Genomic DNA, 18,835 nt, shown 5'->3' on the forward strand with positions numbered 1-18,835 from the left:
GCAATTGACGTGTTTGTTTACAAAAGCAATTACGCCCAAATCTCAAATCACTCCGGATTTTTGATTCAATAAACATATTTTTATTTCTACTGTGTGAATTGTCAGACTTCATAAAATAAATATGATTGAATCTACAAGAAATCTCTTTAAAAAACAAACATATTTTTGTTGTTGACCCAGCTGCCAAATTTGACAGCATACGTCAAAACCATGAAAGCTCTTGTAAATTCGAAAAGATTTTCTTTTTGATTTAACAATCCATGGGTTTTGAGGAACAACTATACTGGATTGTTGAAACAATAATGATTTCTTTTTGCAGCCAAAACAAAATGAAATTCTTATTGATTTTACGTCAAATATTATTACGTTTAAAATATTTTTTCTGCGTGTATTTAATACTTAATATTGAGTAAAACCGGTTTAACTCATTTCATGAGTTAAGCCTCCTTTCTTGAAAATGAGTAAATATTACTCATTAATGGGTTCTTTGGAGTAAGCGTGCACGGTATTTCAAAACTACCCAAATTTGGGCAGAATCCACCCAGATCTGTCAAAACTGAACCTATTCGTGTTGAAAATAAACGTGAATATTTTTGTTTGGTTTGACAACAATTTTGCACGCTCCTTCAATGTTACTCAAAAGTGAGTAAAAATCTACTCTCTTTCGGTAAAAGTGGAACTACTCTAAAGTGAGTAAACCTATTGGAAGATTGCCGTAAAAGCTCGACGCAGATGCCGCCACTGCATGATGATGATAATGTTGACAGACTGCATATAAAATTCGTGAAAATTAGCCTTAAATCATAATTTGCATCAAGCCTGCGTAAAATCCATACAATATAACATTCGAATTGAAGAAGAAAATGTTTTCACGATCAGACTGATGTGCATCTTTGACTATTCCAGATGAACTTTCATAAGATATATCCATTTCATTTCACAGCTCCATCAATGCTGCATCGCACATATGATGTAAACAGAAGTAAATTGCTCAATTACTCAAAATAAAGATGATTTGTCATCTCGTTATCACTTTATAAACCATCGAGTACCATTTTATAGTATGGTGCGTGTTGAGTAAGTCAAGTTCTGTTGCGTTTTCCGTCGAAAATTGTGAGTATCAATATGTTTACCTAAAAAATGCCAAAATGAACATTTATTGAATATTGGCGTCCTATACAACCATTTCTCCATTATCACCAGCATGATACAATCTTTCCTAAGTAAATTCACTTAATTTCCACTTTCATCCTAGTGGAAATCACACATATTCACCATTTTCTGAAAAATGCAGCTGCGCAGGAGGTAACCTCTACCTGTGGGTGCAAACTTGTTATGCATAATTTTCCATGAAAACATCTCCGATCCATACCGAAATAATAAAAGTTAGTTTGCAAACACGTTTTCTTACACGATTCAAGCAAAAGTTTCCACCGGAAATTATTAGTTTTTTTTTATGTACCGATTTGCCCCAAAATCGTCTGTTTTACTTGGAAAATTTGGAAACTATCCTCCTTCTAGTAGTTCTCACTTCGAAATGTAGGTGGCGAAAGCTTGGAAAAGTTTCACTGCAAGACGCCAATAGTTACTCACTTTTGAGTAATGCTAGCATTTGTCAAAATCAGAGTAACTTGTACTCAGTTCTGATTTGCGGTAAAAAAGCATATCTGAGTAAATGTTACTCAGTTCATATAAAATTGAGCGTTTTTCGAAATGAGTAGTTAATTCATTTTATATTGATAAAATATGAAAAATTAAAACAAACAATTTTATTAAAATATAGAAGAGGAGACGTACATTTATATTTAAAAAAAAACAATGTTTTCGGTGTTGTTGGCCACACTGGCCTGAGCACACCTACCGTTGGAACCTACTTGTGTCGGAACACCCCTGCAGTGGGTTCGGCAGCGAAGTGACAGCGGAGTGACATAGATATCGATCTTTCACACCGGGTGAGTAGCCACGCTCCTTCAATGTTACTCAAAAGTGAGTAAAAATCTACTCTCTTTCGGTAAAAGTGGAACTACTCTAAAGTGAGTAAACCTATAGTTACTCACTTTTGAGTAATGCTAGCATTTGTCAAAATCAGAGTAACTTGCACTCAGTTCTGATATGCGGTAAAACAGCATATCTGAGTAAATGTTACTCGGTTCATTTAAATTGACCGTTTTTCAAAATGAGTAATAAATTGTTTTGATATTAATAATATTTATATGAAAAATCAAAACGATAAAACAAATAATTTTATTAAAAGACAAAAGAATCCGCATTTCTATTATGTCCACGACGTCCGATGTATCATCCCATCACATTTTCTAGATAACCCTCTTGTTCCTGTTCCAATTCCGGAGGATGGTTCATAATGATGTGCCGCTTCAATGTTTTGAACCGGGTGTGTAAAGATCCACATTTGGAGTATTGGAACGGTAAATCAGCATTGCTGGTATTGAAATAATGATCATGTTGATTGTGGGATTTTAGTTCTGCTACATATCCTGGAACAAATCTTTGATACACGGGGAGATGGCAACCAAAACCTTCTAAAAGGATTTAATAATGTGCTTCAATTTTCAAGTGCTTCCTTTCCTTACCTTTTTAACTTAGAGAACGAATCCTAACCTGCAGCCACTTGATCCATTCCTTTCTCCTAAATTTACAAATATGAATGGGAAACCGGAAGTTCCATCACCGTCGAGATTCACTTTTGTCCAAGCTTTTGTCACAAGCATTTGACATAAGCACAGTGAGTAAAATTTGTGCAGGATTACTCAAAAGTGAGTAAACATGGTTTTTAAACAAACAGAGTAGTAGTTACTCACTTTGCTAAATCAATGTTACTCAGATTTTGACATTTTGTACAAAAATACCAAATTGAGTAGAAGTTACTCACTTTTGAGTAACATTGAGCGAGCGTGAGAGGAGAAAAACAACAGAGAACAAAGCAAAACAAGTGTAAAAGTAAATTCATCGTTCTCGTTATTCTTAAAATTATCTAGTAATCTAGTGAAATTAATTATAGTTCCTACTATGATTATCTAATATCTACACACTAAATTAGGTAATTATAGTCCCTACTATGATTATCTAATATCTACACACTAAATTAGGTAAGTTTAATACAATTAAACTTAGCTTAAATGTAATTAAAAACTATGCTTACGCACTAGGTAACCTAAACCTATCATTGAACACCATACACTCTACTCCGTGAAACCCGTAGCCACTGGTATCGGTAAGAAGTTAAAGCAAAAGTATGTATAAAATGTATATCGATGATCTTACTTACAATTACCTAAACTAGGGCTTACAACTAAACACTTCGACGGCATCACGCTAGACAACACCCGAAATTATACTAAAAGGAAACTAAACGTGTCACAAAATTATAATCTACACTTACAACTAGGACTAAAATTAGGTTGAGAACATAATGATAAACAATGTCATGTACACTCTACCTACATTCCAACCTTAAGCAATATCAAGGCCACATAAATCTATATATAGACTAACTAATTCCAATTGAAATTGTCGTTATCTAACACAGGAAATTATATTCTCGCTATCACCGGATTATACGTCTTTTATTCGCTTCCGGTCGAGAATCATAGTATCGGAAACTTCCCATTGAAACTGAATTTCAACATCATATAATTTCGTTTATTGAAACGGTACGGTCAGTCAAGTTATGTCGCGAAGTGGCAGTAAATCCGATGCAACGGATGCCTTTCGAAGTGGATCTAATGAAAGTGGAGTGATGAAAGGAGTAAATGCTACTGGTGGTGATGGTGGTGGTAATCCGGATGTGGTGACATTGAAGGAAACTGTGGAAGGACATACCTGCAGAACGTGTCAAGGTTCTGATACCGACGAAATGGTCCAGTGCGACGTATGTGATGGATGGCACCACTTTTCATGTGTAGGCGTATCGGAGGAAGTTGCCGACAAGAGCTGGAGTTGTACAAACTGCGTGACTGCGAAATGGATCCAGCGAACTAAGGCAGCTTACGATGGAGCACCTATAAGGGATGACGTCATTCAACATCGGAGATCGCTGCAAGATCTAAGCATCGGGAAGATCGTGACAAGTGCCCGTGGCAATCCAGTGATTCCTTCAGTTTCAGCATCACAAAAGTCAGCTAAGTCGTTGACAGTTCCGTCAACCAGTCAGCAGCCAGCGCCTTTAGACTCAGTGTTTTGTCAACCAAAGCAGAAGTCATCGTTGCCTGGCGTAGATGTGCCAGTAATCGTTGCAGAGGAGGCGTTTTCCGAGATTTCCATATCCTCTTCACAAAAATCTGCGAGAAACCGCGCCAAGCTTCAGCTGATGAGATTGCAGGAAGAACGAGCATTTCAGCAGCAGCAAGAAGAGCGCCGAAGACTCGCTGAGGAAAAGGCAGCCCAGGAGTATAAGGAATATCTGGACAACAAGTATAAAATTCTGGAGGACCTGCACAGCAAAAAAAGTTGTTGAATATTACATCGAAACTGCTGCAACCAGGTCAATCCATCGGTTGTGTAATATCACATTGTACGATGTACATCGATTTTGCGAACAAAATTACATCCATTGATGTAATATTGTATCTGCGTTTTGCTATTACATCATTATTTCATACATCAGCTTGAATTACGTTGATCGATATTACATTTTTTTTTGCTGTGTGGCGAGCGAAAAAGGATCGAGTCGGAGCTCTAACTCCTCTCGTCGTCGGGTTGAAGAATGGATGCAAACAACTAACCCTGCACCCTTAGAGATAGCCAAACCCGTCACTCAGGAACAAGCCCGTGAACATAACGGCTAGCAAGAACAGCTACGTCAAGAGCAGCTTCAGGAGAAACAACAGCACCAGGAAATAGCCTTTCAAGAGCAACAACGGCAACAACGGTCGCACGCAGAACAGCTACGAAAGCAGCAACAGAAGCAGTTGGAGAGAGAGCAAAAATTTCGGCAGTTTCAACAGCATCAGCGGCAGGAGCAAATACGCCAGGAGAATCTTTTGCGACAGCAACAGGAAGAGTTAAAGAAGGAAGCGGATGCCATCAATCGAAGGTGGGAACAGCAGTTGGAAAAGGAGAAAATTCTACGCCATCAACAACAACAGCTAGCGAATGGTCAAAGGGTCATGCGACGACCGGGAAATATAATTCTGTCCAACCAGATGCCAGATCAACAACTCAACCCCCCACCGGAGAATATGGAAGAAGGGTTCTGCAGAGAGTCGATACGTAGGCATCCTGGTCAATTCCTACCAGATGCCCTACCACAGTCGATGCAGCTTCATCCGATAGAATTGGATTACCCGCATAGGTCAGCTGCGAATCCTATCGATAGACAGAGTAGGAGGCATTCAATAAACTCTTCTATTGTGGATGATGATGACCAGTTCCAGCTTTCCCGCTCTCAAGTTGCAGCACGACAAGCAGTCTCCAAAGATTTACCTACGTTTTCGGGCGATCCCGAGGAGTGGCCAGTTTTCATATCCATGTACAATCGAACGACTACGATGTGCGGATTTACGGAGGATGAAAACATAGTTCGACTACAGAAAAGCCTGAAAGGAAGAGCTTATGATGCTGTCAAAAGTCGGCTGATGCATTCCGGAAACGTACCTGGCATTTTATCAACATTGAAGATGCTGTTTGGTCAGCCCGAAGTAATCATACAATCGCTGATTCGTAAGGTGGGCTCTTTATCGCCAATCCGGGAAGACAAGCTGGAAACGCTAGTGGAATTTGCGGTGAACGTTCAAAACTTCTGTGCCACTGTAGACGCGTGTGGACTGCAGGAGTACATGTATAATGTCACTTTACTACACCAGTTTGTCGGAAAGCTACCACCGTCGCTTAAACTCAACTGGGCACAGCATCGTCGAACACTGTCAACGGTCAACCTGGCGACCTTCAGTGAGTGGATTTATGGCTTGGCGGAAGCAGCGAGTGTTGTTGTATTCCCCTTGGCAGTTCAAGACGAGAAGCCAACTCGAAATGCACACGGGAATAAGAAAGGAAACACGTACCTTAACGCCCATTCTGAAACCTTTCATCCTAAAAAGAATTACAGCAGCGACGTCGAAGAACCACCTACGGCAGAATCAACATCGTACCAGGAAGCCTGCCCAATCTGCAGGAGAAGTTGCAAGTCGGCTGATAAGTGCAATCGTTTTCTGGAGCTCTCTAGAGAATCGCGTTGGGCCGCCGTAAGGGAATTTGGCTACTGCCGTACATGTCTGCGCATCCATAAAGGATACTGCAAAGCGAAACCGTGTGGCAAAGACGGATGCACCTACCGGCACCACGAGCTGCTGCACAACGATTCGAAGGACAAGCCGAAAAGCACCGGAACTACGGCCAGGCGTGAGCAATCTCCGCAACCCAGCACTAGCAAGTCTGGATGCAACACCCATCAGACAACCGTCAGCTCAGTATTGTTCCGTTATCTCCCAGTAGTGTTGTACGGAAACGAGAGAGCAATACGCACGTATGCATTCTTAGATGAAGGTTCTGCATTAACGCTGCTCGATCAGGAGCTTGCTAACGAGCTTCAGCTTGATGGCACTGTAAGCCCTCTGTGTCTCCGGTGGACTGGAGGAACTGAACGACACGAGGCGGATTCTCGCATCTACAATCTTCACATTGGTGGTGTTAAGAACAAAAGCAAGAAATTCCTCTTGAGTGACGTGAGGACGGTGAAAGAGCTACTGTTGCCCCAGCAAACGATGGACATGGCTGAGTTGTCACAGTTGTATCCACACCTCCAAGATCTGCCGATCGAATCTTATCGCGACGCTCGTCCACGCATTCTTATAGGGATGAAGCACGCCCAGCTCAGTCTTGGCCTGAAAAATCATGAAGGGGGAATCGGTCAACCAATCGCTATAAAGACACGCCTCGGATGGACGGTATGCGGAGGATGGGGTTCCGGGAATGACGCCAACCTACACCATTACACCTTCCACGTTTGCCCCTGTAGTGTGAAGTCAGACGAGGACTTGCACCAGGCTATGAAGGACTACTTTTCATTAGACAGTCTCGGGGTGGCTAAATCGGAGAAGGTGCTTTTATCCGTTGAAGATGAACGAGCATTTTCATTGCTTCAGTCGCTGACCCGTCGTAAAGATAATCGATACGAGTCCGGATTGCTGTGGCGATACGATGACACCCGGATGCCAGACAGTCGATCAATGGCGCTGCGTCGATTGCAGTGCCTAAAGAAACGGATGGAGAAAGACCCGGAAATGTCAAAGATCCTGCAATCAAAGATAACCGAGTATGTGGAGAAGGAGTACATCCGGAAGCTTACAGACGAAGAAATCAACCAGAAGATTCCACGACGCTGGTATTTGCCAATTTTTCCCGTAACCAACCCAAACAAACCTGGGAAGGTGCGAATTGTGTGGGACGCAGCAGCTATCGCTCACGGCATATCCTTGAACTCAGCGCTGGTAAAAGGACCGGATCTGTTGAGCTCACTTCTCGCTATTCTACTTCAGTTTCGGGAACGCCGCATCGGACTGACTGGTGATATCCGTGAAATGTTCCACCAGGTACTGATCCGAGCCGAAGACCAGTTATGTCAGTGTTTCTTCTGGATAGACGACCATGGAGCCATAGTAGTGTACGTGATGCAGGTTATGACATTCGGGGCTTGCTGCTCCCCAAGCACTGCACAGTTCGTGAAAAATACCAATGCGGAAAGATTCGCGAACAAATATCCAGCTGCATGCGAAGCTATCATGAAGTCTCATTACGTAGATGACATGCTCGTCAGTGTGGATACAGAAGAGCAAGCGATCCAGTTGGCGAAAGACGTTAAGCATGTACACGAGCAGGGTGGCTTTGAGATCCGAAATTGGGTATGTAACTCGAAAAAAGTACTTTCATCGCTACAGGAGGCAAACACCGACGAAAAATGTCTCGACTTATCTTCAGAGCTGGCCACTGAGAAGGTGTTAGGCATGTGGTGGAACACGAGCGACGACGTCTTTACCTACAAAGTCGGATGGAGCCGCTACGACCCAGCTCTGCTAGAAGGCCAATGACGTCCGACGAAGCGGGAAGTGCTGCGTGTTCTAATGACCATTTTCGATCTGCTCGGCTTGATTTCCCACTTTCTATCGTTCCTGAAGATCCTACTCCAGCAAATCTGGCGGTCCGGTGTGCAATGGGACGAAGAAATCGACGACAATGCAAACGAAAAATGGAACACATGGCTGCAAGTTCTGCCTAGAGTTGAACAGGTTCAAATCCCTCGATGCTATAACTCCAAATACCCCGCGGAAGAAGCCGACGATATCCAACTCCACACGATGGTGGATGCCAACGAAAATGGCGTGGCCGCCGTTTGCTATCTGCGTTTCATCAAGACCGGAACGATCATCTGCTCCATCGTCGCCGCAAAAACAAGAGTCGCACCGCTTAAGTTTACGTCGATCCCAAGGATGGAACTAGCAGCTGCAGTCCTTGGCGCCCGTTTGGCTCGTGCTGTCGAAGGATCGCTGTCCATCCAGATCTGCAGGAAGGTGTACTGGTCAGATTCCCGAGACGTCCTATGCTGGATCAACTCGGACCATCGCCGCTATAGTCAATACGTTGGTCACAGGATCAGTGATATTGTAGAGATTTCAGAAGCACGTGAATGGCGGTGGGTCCCAAGCAAGCTAAACTGCGCTGACGACGCTACCGAGTGGAGTAGCCTACCAGATATGTCATCAGATCATAGATGGTTCAAAGGAGCAGACTTTCTCTGGCACGCTGAAGAAGATTGGCCACCATCACCAACACTTAGTGGATCTACGGAGAACGAACTTCGCTTTTCCTTTCTGGCTCATCACGTACCATCAGAACCCGTCATCAATGTCAGCAACTACTCAAGCTGGAAGAGGCTCGTCAAAGTTGCAGCACTAGTTCATCGTTTTATGAACAACTGTCGCCTAAAACACACCGGGAGACCAATTCGTACGGGACCACTAACAGCAAACGACCTGCTGATCGCCGAGTGTTCGCTGATACGGCTCGCTCAACGGGAAACGTACCCCGATGAAGTTGCAGCTCTTCAGAAAGCTAGATGTTCTGATTCTTACACAAGTAGTGTCCCAAAAACCAGCTCACTTTACCAGTTAACGCCATGGTTGGACGAACGTGGAATTCTGCGTATGCGAACGCGCATTGCTGCTTGTCATTACGCCACCGATGATGCGAAGAAGCCAATCATTCTCCATCGAAACCACCATACTACCACCCTGATCGTAGCATACTACCACCACAAATACCACCACCAAAACCACGAAACCGTTATCAACGAAATACGGCAGAAGTTTCGCATCCCTCATCTACGCACCTGTTACGAGCGCGTACGAAAGGATTGCCAGTGGTGTAAGAACCAGTACGCAGCACCCAGCCCACCGTACATGGCCGATCTTCCGCTAGCCCGCCTCGCTGCTTTCTCGCGGCCATTCACACATGTGGGAGTTGACTACTTTGGGCCGATTAAGGTTGTCGTCGGAAGGAGAGTCGAGAAGCGGTGGGGAATGTTAGCCACCTGCCTGACCGTACGAGCAATCCACATAGAAGTTGTACATTCACTTTGCACAAGCTCCTGCATTATGGCAATCCGCAACTTCATTGCACGGCGTGGAACTCCCCAGAAGATTTACAGCGACCGCGGCACGAACTTCGTCGGTGCAAATCGGGAACTCCAGCAAGCCAACGAAGCAGTCAATCAACACGAACTGATGAAAGAATTCACGAGCTCTGGAATCGAATGGGTGTTCAACCCACCTCTGTCGCCACACATGGGCGGTAGCTGGGAGCGACTGATTCGCACCGTCAAGAAAAACTTGATGGTTGTTTGTTCGTCGAAGAGGCCATCCGACGAAGTACTCCGCAATCTGCTAACCGAAGTGGAGAACACCGTCAACTCGCGTCCGTTAACTCACGTGCCAATAGATGAGGATTCGGCCCCAGCGTTGACCGCGAATCACTTCGTACTCGGTTCGTCCAACGGTTCGAAACCGATCACGAGCCTCGATGATAGCCGAGCGGCTGTAAAGCAGAATTGGTGTACCTCACAGATTTTAGCAAACCAATATTGGAAGCGTTGGGTGTCGGACTACCTTCCAGAAATCACTCGCCGCACCAAATGGTTTCGTTATACAAAACCGATCGCCGTGGGCGATATTGTAGTTATCGCCGATTCCAACATGCCCCGCAACTGTTGGCCGAAGGGGAAAGTTATCAGCACCAAAGTCAGCCAAGATGACCAGGTTCGGTCCGCAACCGTGAGGACAGCGAGCGGTGTCTACGACCGTCCGGCAACGAAGCTGGCTGTATTAGACGTCCGGTGCGACGGAGAGTAAGCCAACCAGGGGTTGTCGTACCCTGGGGGAGTGTTGACCACACTGGCCTGAGCACACCTACCCTTGGAACCTACTTCTGTCGGAACACCCCTGCAGTGGGTTCGGCAGCGAAGTGACAGCGGAGTGACAGATATCGATCTGTCACACCGGGTGAGTAGAGGAGAAAAACAACAGAGAACAAAGCAAAACAAGTGTAAAAGTAAATTCATCGTTCTCGTTATTCTTAAAATTATCTAGTAATCTAGTGAACTTAATTATAGTTGAACTTAAAGCTAATGTGATTAGTCACTACTAGGTTTATCTTATATCTACACACTAAATTCGGTAAGTTTAATACAATTAAACTTAGCTTAAATGTAACTAAAAACTATGCTTACGCACTAGGTAACCTAAACCTATCATTGAACACCATACACTCTACTCCGTGAAACCCGTAGCCACTGGTATCGGTAAGAAGTTAAAGCAAAAGTATGAGACCATTCAATAATTACGTAAGCATTTAGGGGGGGAAGGGGGGTTTTCAAATTTCTTACGATCTCTTATGATGGGGGGAGGGGGGGTTCATACAAATCTTACGTAAGAAAAAGATTGTTAGTGCAGCTTTCCAAATAACAATTCTAGTATTTCCTAGAATTGCGTTTAATGTTCAATTTGCTGGTCCGTACTTCTGACAGTAATCACCATAACCCGAGCAGGAGAAAATAACTAATGAATACCTAATTCTGATCTGGTATCAAAATTTGGTATTGACCAGCATGACATAAGAGGAAAAATACCAAAGAATAATACCAACAATGGTGGGGTTGTGTACAAGACACGACCGCAGGGTTGACGTAGACTACGTTAAGCTGTGTAGTGAAATTCTCGTGCATTTTTTCTAGATATTGATTTAAAATACAGTAGAAGTAACCTATGATTTCGGTCCTATGTACATATTTTGGATTTCTTCTTAGTAAAACTTGGTTAAATTCAGGACCTCATAAAAATGCGAATACATATTCATACATAAATAGAGGTACCGTCTGATAATTTATCACATTTATCCTTTTTATCACCACAGAAACACTCCGTCCCCGTGTTCTCATGCAAAATAATGAATGTGCGTTCACAAAACGCACGAAATCTTAAAAAACCATATTAAGATATAATGAGATATAATCGTCTTTTCAAGTCTCTTGGAGGCGAACCAGCCCAAGGCTGAAAGCCTCCCTAATAAAGATAAATTAATTAATTAATTCTTTTCAAGTCGGGTCGGGGATAAGATATAATCTCATTATACAAGTATTCCACTAAGACGCCCACATTCATCAGGATTCATATTAAGATTTTTTTAATTCCATCAATAGATTAAAGATGTACCGAGAATTAAATGGAAGGATTTCAAGCTTAAATGTTCTGATCGCGAAATATTGACTACCAATACCGAAATTTCACATGAAGGTCCAACCTAAAGAGCCTGAATTTATAAAGAGGCAACTAATTTTACTTCCAAGGCTGTGTCGCAATGCACGGTAACCAGCGTAAACACATTAATGAGTAAAAAAATACACATTTTTTATGTTTATATGTAGCTGTCAAAAAATGTGTAAATTAGAAGATCTTAAAATGTGTGAAAAAATACCCATTTTAAGAATGTGGTACCAGCCAAAAAATGTGTATTTTTATACTCATTAATGGGTAAAAAAAAAACTTCAAACCTTGCTGCATCCTGCTTAGTTGACGCCAAGGTAGACGCACGCCATTTTTATAGCTGAGCGTAAAATTCTCAGTGAAGCAGAAAAATGGAGGAACTACGGTCCAAACTGGACAGTGGAACAATGGACAAGCTAGAGGGTAAGTAATTTATATTATTTGTATAGCTAAGTTTTAGAAAAAAAAAACATTAAAAAAATTCATAATCAAGGTTTTCATTGTCCGGTGTCTGGCTGCGATGAATTCAGCGACAACCTGATCGAGGTTAAAAATCATGTGAAAAGACTTCATAAGTTAAATATTAAAAAGAAAAATACGGTTCCTTTTATTTGTAAGATCTGTGGTTCAATAATGGCAACTTTTCGGAATTTCGAGCGCCATAGCAGCCAGAAACACAATCTGGGACTAAGTGGGGAGCAGAGGGATGCTACGATGTCTGAATCTGTTCATATGGATGTCGATTCCGAGGTCGATTCATCATATAGTGCTGAAAAGGATGTCACTAATCCCTTTTTCTATCTGCCTCCTTTATCCAAAGAACATATTCTCGGTTAAGCATCGCAATCTGTAACAAGATTCTTATGCGATGTGGCATTACCAGAAACAAAGATACAGAGTTTTATCCAGCAATGCACACAAACACTAGACGACTACCAGCAGTATGCTATAAACGTCATAAAGGAATTCTTCAATGAAATGAACATGAAGTTGGATGAAAATGCCGTGAACATGATAAATAGCTTGGAAATATCTCATCCGTTCGAAGATGTCAAGACTGCGGATGACAACCTAACGTATCTTTGTGGGGTTGCCAAGCAGAGTATTCCAGAGACCAAGGAATATGTACTAGGCCTTCGCAGAGTCCACAAAGTTAAGCGATATCAGGTTTCATGCGGTAAAAATAAAAGAATTATCAAATTAGTTAAGCGATCGAGACAGATAAAAGATGCAATGCATTATATTCCCGTTAAAGATATTCTTAGTCTCGTGATGCAGAATCCCTTGGCACGTGAAATGATTCAGAATGAACACATATCTACAGGTGCTATTTGTGGATTCAAGGATGGAATGCTGTACCGGTCTCACGAATTTTTGAAAAAGTTTCCTTCAGCAGTAAGATTGTCGTTACATATTGACGATGTTGAACACTGCAACCCATTAGGGTCACGCAAGGGGAAACAAAAATTAACAACTTTAAGTTTTAAAGTACAAAATTTTGATGACCGAGTTAATTCTACCATGGACCGTGTGTATACTGTCCTGGTAGTAAGATCACAACTGCTTAAAAAGTATGGTTTCCAGCAAATTCTTCGTCCGCTTTTGGAGGATTTGTTGGTTTTGGAATCGGATCATGGAGTCACACTGCGATTGTCCGAGCAGGAAAGCTATACACTACATGCAACTGTGGTTCATGTGTTAGGCGACACCTTAGCCATCCACGAACTGTTCGAACTGATGCCACCACAATCCAACATTTTCTGCAGAGCGTGCTACATCAGTAGGGCTGCTTTGCACGCCGGAAAATTTGGAGCTGATCATCAACTAAGGACGCGTGAAAGTATAGCAAACGATTTAGCGGCCCTCCATAACAAATCAACAGTTCCTGCAAAATGTGGCTTGCTGCGGAAGACCGCACTGAACTTGGGATATTTCCACTTTGCGGAGCATGTTAGTTTCGATCCAATGCACGATATTTTAGAAGGTGTTGCTGGCATGGTTATCAAAGGGACGTTTGACTATTTAGTCAATCAGACGAAGTCAATTTCCATGGATGAACTAAACACTAGAATATCATCATTTGATTACGGTGAAGCAGAATCGAGAGATCGACCGATCGGGAACTTCAGCGCCAAAGCACTAAAAGGCAAAGGACATTCTATAAGTCAATCAGCGTCTCAAACTTGGTTGCTGATGAGAGCAGTTCCATTTATCCTGGCAGATGTATTGAATGAACAGATAGACTTTTGTGAATTGATTGCTGATTTGCTTATGATAAGTTTCTACTCTTTTTCCACTGTGCTGACACACGACATGGTTGAACATTTCGATTCAGTAATTAAAAGCTTCTTTTTGAATTTAAAACGTTGTTTCCCAAATAAGCACACAATCAATAAGGTACACCATATATCGCATTATCCTGCAGTAATTAATCAAAGCGGTCCTATTGCCAAAATGAGTTGCATGCAATTTGAAGCAAAATTCAAGATCTCCAAATCCCAATCCAAAACCTGCAATAATTTTCGTAATCTTACCTACAGTTTGATGAAACGTATGAACTTGAAACAGGTTAATGCTATAATCAATCATAATTATCATGTCGATGAATTATCGATTTTATCTTCTATAACCGTACAAAAGGAAACATTTGATTTCAAAATTCTGCTATTTGATTTCCCGCAATTAGTTGTAAGCATCAGCCATCTTCAAATAAATGGTACTAGCTTCCGACCTGGTCTTGTCGCTAAATATCGAACGTGCAAAGATCTAAAATATGGAATCATTCAAGCCATTATAGCGACAAACGAAGATCCTCTTTTCATTATACAAACTTTGTTTATCGTTGAAAGTAACAGATATTTAAATAGTTATATGGTTGTACCGTCACAAGAAACTATTCGAGTGCCTTCCCGTAGTATTGTCAGTAGAAAATCTTACAGTTTGTGGAACCTGTACGGCACAAATGAAAATTATTATATAAGTTTGAAGTATAACTATTGTAACTAACTTTGTTCAATGAATAAAATGATTACCTGCAAATAGCTTTTGTTTCGTTTATCGCAACACATTAAAGTTCCCATATGTGGTGCTCTACTTAAATGCATGTAATCATAAATACTAATGCAATATTTTTTATTTCATGAAATTCTGTTCACATAGGCAGTAAGCTCCAACTCGGATTAAAGAGCCACGGCTGCTTTAATGCCAACATTGGAGTTAATCAATACGATTTACAGATCATCAAACATTAAAATTTTTACAGCTCATCCAATAAGGGTTAAAAGTTTAGGCTGGCGCACAATGGATAAGTTTTCGGTTTTTTTAAGTTAACCCATGCATTATTCTAGAAAAAAAAACACGAAAACTTGGCATCAAAGCAGCCGTGCATTCTAATTCGGAATTTAATCCGAGCATAATACGGGTTGCAGCTTACCGCCAAACAGTTTCAAACTTTTTTCATACATTTAATCACTTTTTTTACAATTTTAGATAACAAATTCAATGATGAATCATTGCAATATATCACCGATGATGACCTGACGAAGATTGGCATTATTGAAATGGGTCCAAGACTCATTATCAAATCGGTTATTTCGAAAGATTTGAGGAAATTCGTTACTAATCATTCGGCTGCTGGACCGTCTGGTTCCTACTCAAATAGACCTTCCAAAGAAACTAAAGAACCTGCTTGTGAACCTGCCCCACCCACGGTAAGTTGTAATTAAATTCACCAATGAAAATGGTCCCTGGCAGTAAGTCACTTGTAAATTAATTCTCCTATTGAAAAGGTACGCCTCCTCTAGCAGTTATAATATAACTCTAAACTCATATCTTATGAACATGTTTTAACTATCACAACCTAGCTTTTGTTTATATTGTTGTTCATAGCGTTCAAAACCATAAGTACCTAATTACAATGAGCGATTATCTAATCGATTTTCTCTTTTGATTATAACTCGACACGTTGGTTGCTGCTTTTATTGACCAATATAAAGTTTCACTAAAAAAAAAAATCGAGAAAATGGTTAACTTAACAATTAAAACAAAAAGAAAAATGCAGAAAATCGATCATCGTAATTGATCAGTTCACGAAGATTTGCCGCACTCTTCTCTCACCCGTAAGTTTTGACAGTTTTGGGTGGTTTGTTTTGGCTCCCATTCGTTGCTATCTCTTTTACTCAGAAGCAAAATGATAGGGAGCAAAAAGTGAGGTTAGGGATCGTGCACTGATCTATAAAGCCCTTATGGTTGTGAACGCTATAGATTTGATTCTTGGTTTAATGGTTGTCATTCATATTAAGCTGGTGAACCGGGTGAACCGCAAGCACCTAATCGGTTAATCTACCCGATACCTTAGCCGGTGCAACAAAAATCGACGATACCTCGCGTAGTATTTGAAAATAGCCTATCTATTTTTGTAAACAAAACTTACCACACTCTTCGCGCGGACCGAAATACGTCCACGCAAACCAAAAACACGAGTACTATTGAGAAGAGGAGACTTTCCTATACCTTACGGTGTGGTTGGTTTGCGTGGGCGAGCTTCGTGGCTCGCACGACGAGAGCATTGCAAATTTTGTTTACAAAAATAGATCGGCCCTTTTTACAACGAGATACAACAAAAAATTTGAGTTTAAATAAATAATGATGGTTTTTTTTTTCTGTAATTCATAGCTGCGAGAAATTCTGGAGAAGAATGCAAAGTTTCGAAGCATTTTGTATTCTAAACTGGATGCAAACATTGTTCCAGGGCGCAAGGAGATGCTATTAATGATTCGAATTCTGTGCAATGACATCGTTGCAAATTTAATAAACAACCAGGTGTATGTATACTTAACATTGATTTTAACTAATGTTTATGCAAATGTGATTACTTACACTAATGATATGCAATTTACTCGTGTAGGTATCCGACATTGCAGGACAAAAAAGAGATGGCACTGAAAATCATTGAAGAATTTCCAATATTGCGAACAACTACTGCCCCTCATTATGTGAGTGAATGGTTTGAAAATAGTGAAAAAGATTATAAACTACTTGTAACTTTACTCTATTTGATCCAATGATTTGAGATTTTGAGGCTACAAATGTACAGATTTTTTTTCGCGTACGAAGTACCAAATTTTTCATGAACTGGCCGGGAAATGACAACATGGTTAAACATTTTCAAAACAATAGCACTTCGTATTTCATTGCTATCATCTTGAAAACAAATTAACCACATCATTCATCAATCGGTAGGTGCTTCAAAAAAATTGATATTATGTAAACGCAAAATTTGGCACATTATTTTGTACTTCTGGTCCATCTCACTTTATTCAAATAGAGCAAAGTTATAACAAGTCAAAGTAGGCTTGTTTGTACGAAAATCGGTCTGTAAATAGGATCATTTATGCCACGGATACACTTGTATGACCTACTATGAGCATGAGCATTATATGTATAATAATTATAAGCCCTATACAACAGCTATACACAAACTATTATAATACAAGTGTGATGTATACATAATTTATTATACAAATAATGCTCATGCTCATAGTTTTCCATCCAAGTGTATCCGCAACATTAGAATGTTCATATATATGCATGTATACATTTTGAAAAAGTATTCCATTTGGTTGATATCACTAAATAACTATTTGCTTTATTATATTTCAGTCTATGCTTTTTTGGGAAAACGGAGGACGAGGTCCTGGGCAAGAGCATACCGGGTTAATACAATCTCACATTCGAAATGCATGTAGACAGTGGTACCAGAGAAAAGAAAGTTTACCCATAAACCTAAAGCTCAACTGATTACGGATGTTTCGTCCGAAACATTACAAATAGCACAGGACTGTGCATGTAAAGATCCTATCTCTTCGAATTTTAATGCCATTTCAAAGATCATGACTGAGACACACTGCCTACATCTGATGATATTGCACGAAAAAAGAAACGTAAGGGAAATCGTTTCTGTTTTTCCGCATCTCAAATCTTATAATGGAGCGATTGTAATAGTTTCGGTTCGAAAATATGTAGCATTTAATAATTGATTTTAAATTTACAAATTTTACAGATTCAAAAGGCCTACGAGCGGCTGCATGTGGGTTATAATAAAGAGGCCAACCTAAAGCATGTAATTGCAAGAGGATTGATGATCGAAAATGAAACGTTCACAGACGTCCATGATGGTAGGTTTTCCAGTTTTTATTATTATTACTATTATTATTATTATTTTTATTATTATTAATATTATTATTTAATTACTACTTTTTTCTTAATTATTCTGCCATAGATACCTTACGAGGATGCATAAGAATTTTTGTAGCTCTGGGGAAAAAAGGATTAAAAAATCTTACTGGAGTCGGTAACCTCCAAATTCATGAACAGATTGCCGCACCACTAGTTCGATGGATTCCGGTACATTAGTAAAAAAAGAAGTAATTATGTTTTAATTTAATCGTATTCATTTATTTGTAGAATCACGCAACTGCACTTGCAGAGCAACTTGCTCAGTACGTCGTGTTCAATCTGGAGCAAACGGTTGAGCCTCATATTATTACCAATAATGAAAATTACTACGTGTATCTACAAGGAGAATTAATCGACTGCGGAAAATCATCGCTCCAGGCGCTCGATGTGCTGATTAAAGTATTTACTGTTTTCGGAATGAAAGTTCCTTCTTCTATGAAGAAATTGATTGATTTTTTTGAAATCCTTCTATATAAAACAAAGTCCCACAGCACTGCAGTAGCTGTGAACAAACTTGTGGCATCTTTTTTGAATCATTAATTGCTGAACAGAGTGACTCAGACAATGATATTTAATTTTTCATTTATTATTTACGCTTGTTTCATAACTGATTTTTGTTGATGTTATTTCTTTTTTTTTTTAATAAAATAGTATTGAATCTGAGAAATCTTTATTTTACCATTGACACAAATAAGAAAACCCCGAAATTAATAAAAAAGAAACCATGCGTCTCCATTATATTCAAGTTCTAGAAATGGTTACTTTTTACACATTTTGCAATAAAAACCATGCTTGAAAAATGTGTAAAAAATACACTTCTTTTGACGTTT

At 40.4% G+C, this 18,835-nt stretch overlaps 2 protein-coding genes and 1 pseudogene across 2 annotated transcripts; all 3 read left to right on the forward strand.

The window, feature by feature from the left end:
* The first annotated feature begins 3,688 nt into the window (after positions 1-3,688).
* LOC135713124 (uncharacterized) lies at positions 3,689-8,042 on the forward strand. The gene is made up of 2 exons (XM_065236234.1): positions 3,689-3,889; positions 4,806-8,042. The coding sequence occupies exons 1-2, from the start codon at positions 3,689-3,691 to the stop codon at positions 8,040-8,042; spliced, it is 3,438 nt and encodes a 1,145-aa protein (XP_065092306.1).
* A 33-nt stretch (positions 8,043-8,075) lies between these two features.
* On the forward strand, positions 8,076-10,358 carry LOC135713109 (uncharacterized). Its single transcript, XM_065236221.1, has one exon. The coding sequence runs from the start codon at positions 8,076-8,078 to the stop codon at positions 10,356-10,358; it is 2,283 nt and encodes a 760-aa protein (XP_065092293.1).
* Positions 10,359-12,139: 1,781 nt separating this feature from the next.
* LOC135713110 (uncharacterized) lies at positions 12,140-18,580 on the forward strand (annotated as a pseudogene).
* The last annotated feature ends 255 nt before the right edge of the window (positions 18,581-18,835 follow it).

The sequence above is a fragment of the Ochlerotatus camptorhynchus genome, unplaced genomic scaffold (genome assembly GCF_037179485.1).
Source record: "Ochlerotatus camptorhynchus isolate MF236.1 unplaced genomic scaffold, CSIRO-AGI_Acam_v1.1 ptg000538l, whole genome shotgun sequence".
NCBI lineage: Eukaryota > Metazoa > Arthropoda > Insecta > Diptera > Culicidae > Ochlerotatus > Ochlerotatus camptorhynchus.

Bases quoted from the DNA above. Each gene is read 5' to 3' on its own strand.
- LOC135713124 (XM_065236234.1), top strand. From the start codon at position 3,689: ATGTCGCGAAGTGGCAGTAAATCCGATGCAACGGATGCCTTTCGAAGT. The intron at 3,890-4,805 runs GTATGTGATGGA...CATAACGGCTAG, and splicing joins ACGAAATGGTCCAGTGCGAC to CAAGAACAGCTACGTCAAGA.
- LOC135713109 (XM_065236221.1), top strand. From the start codon at position 8,076: ATGACCATTTTCGATCTGCTCGGCTTGATTTCCCACTTTCTATCGTTC.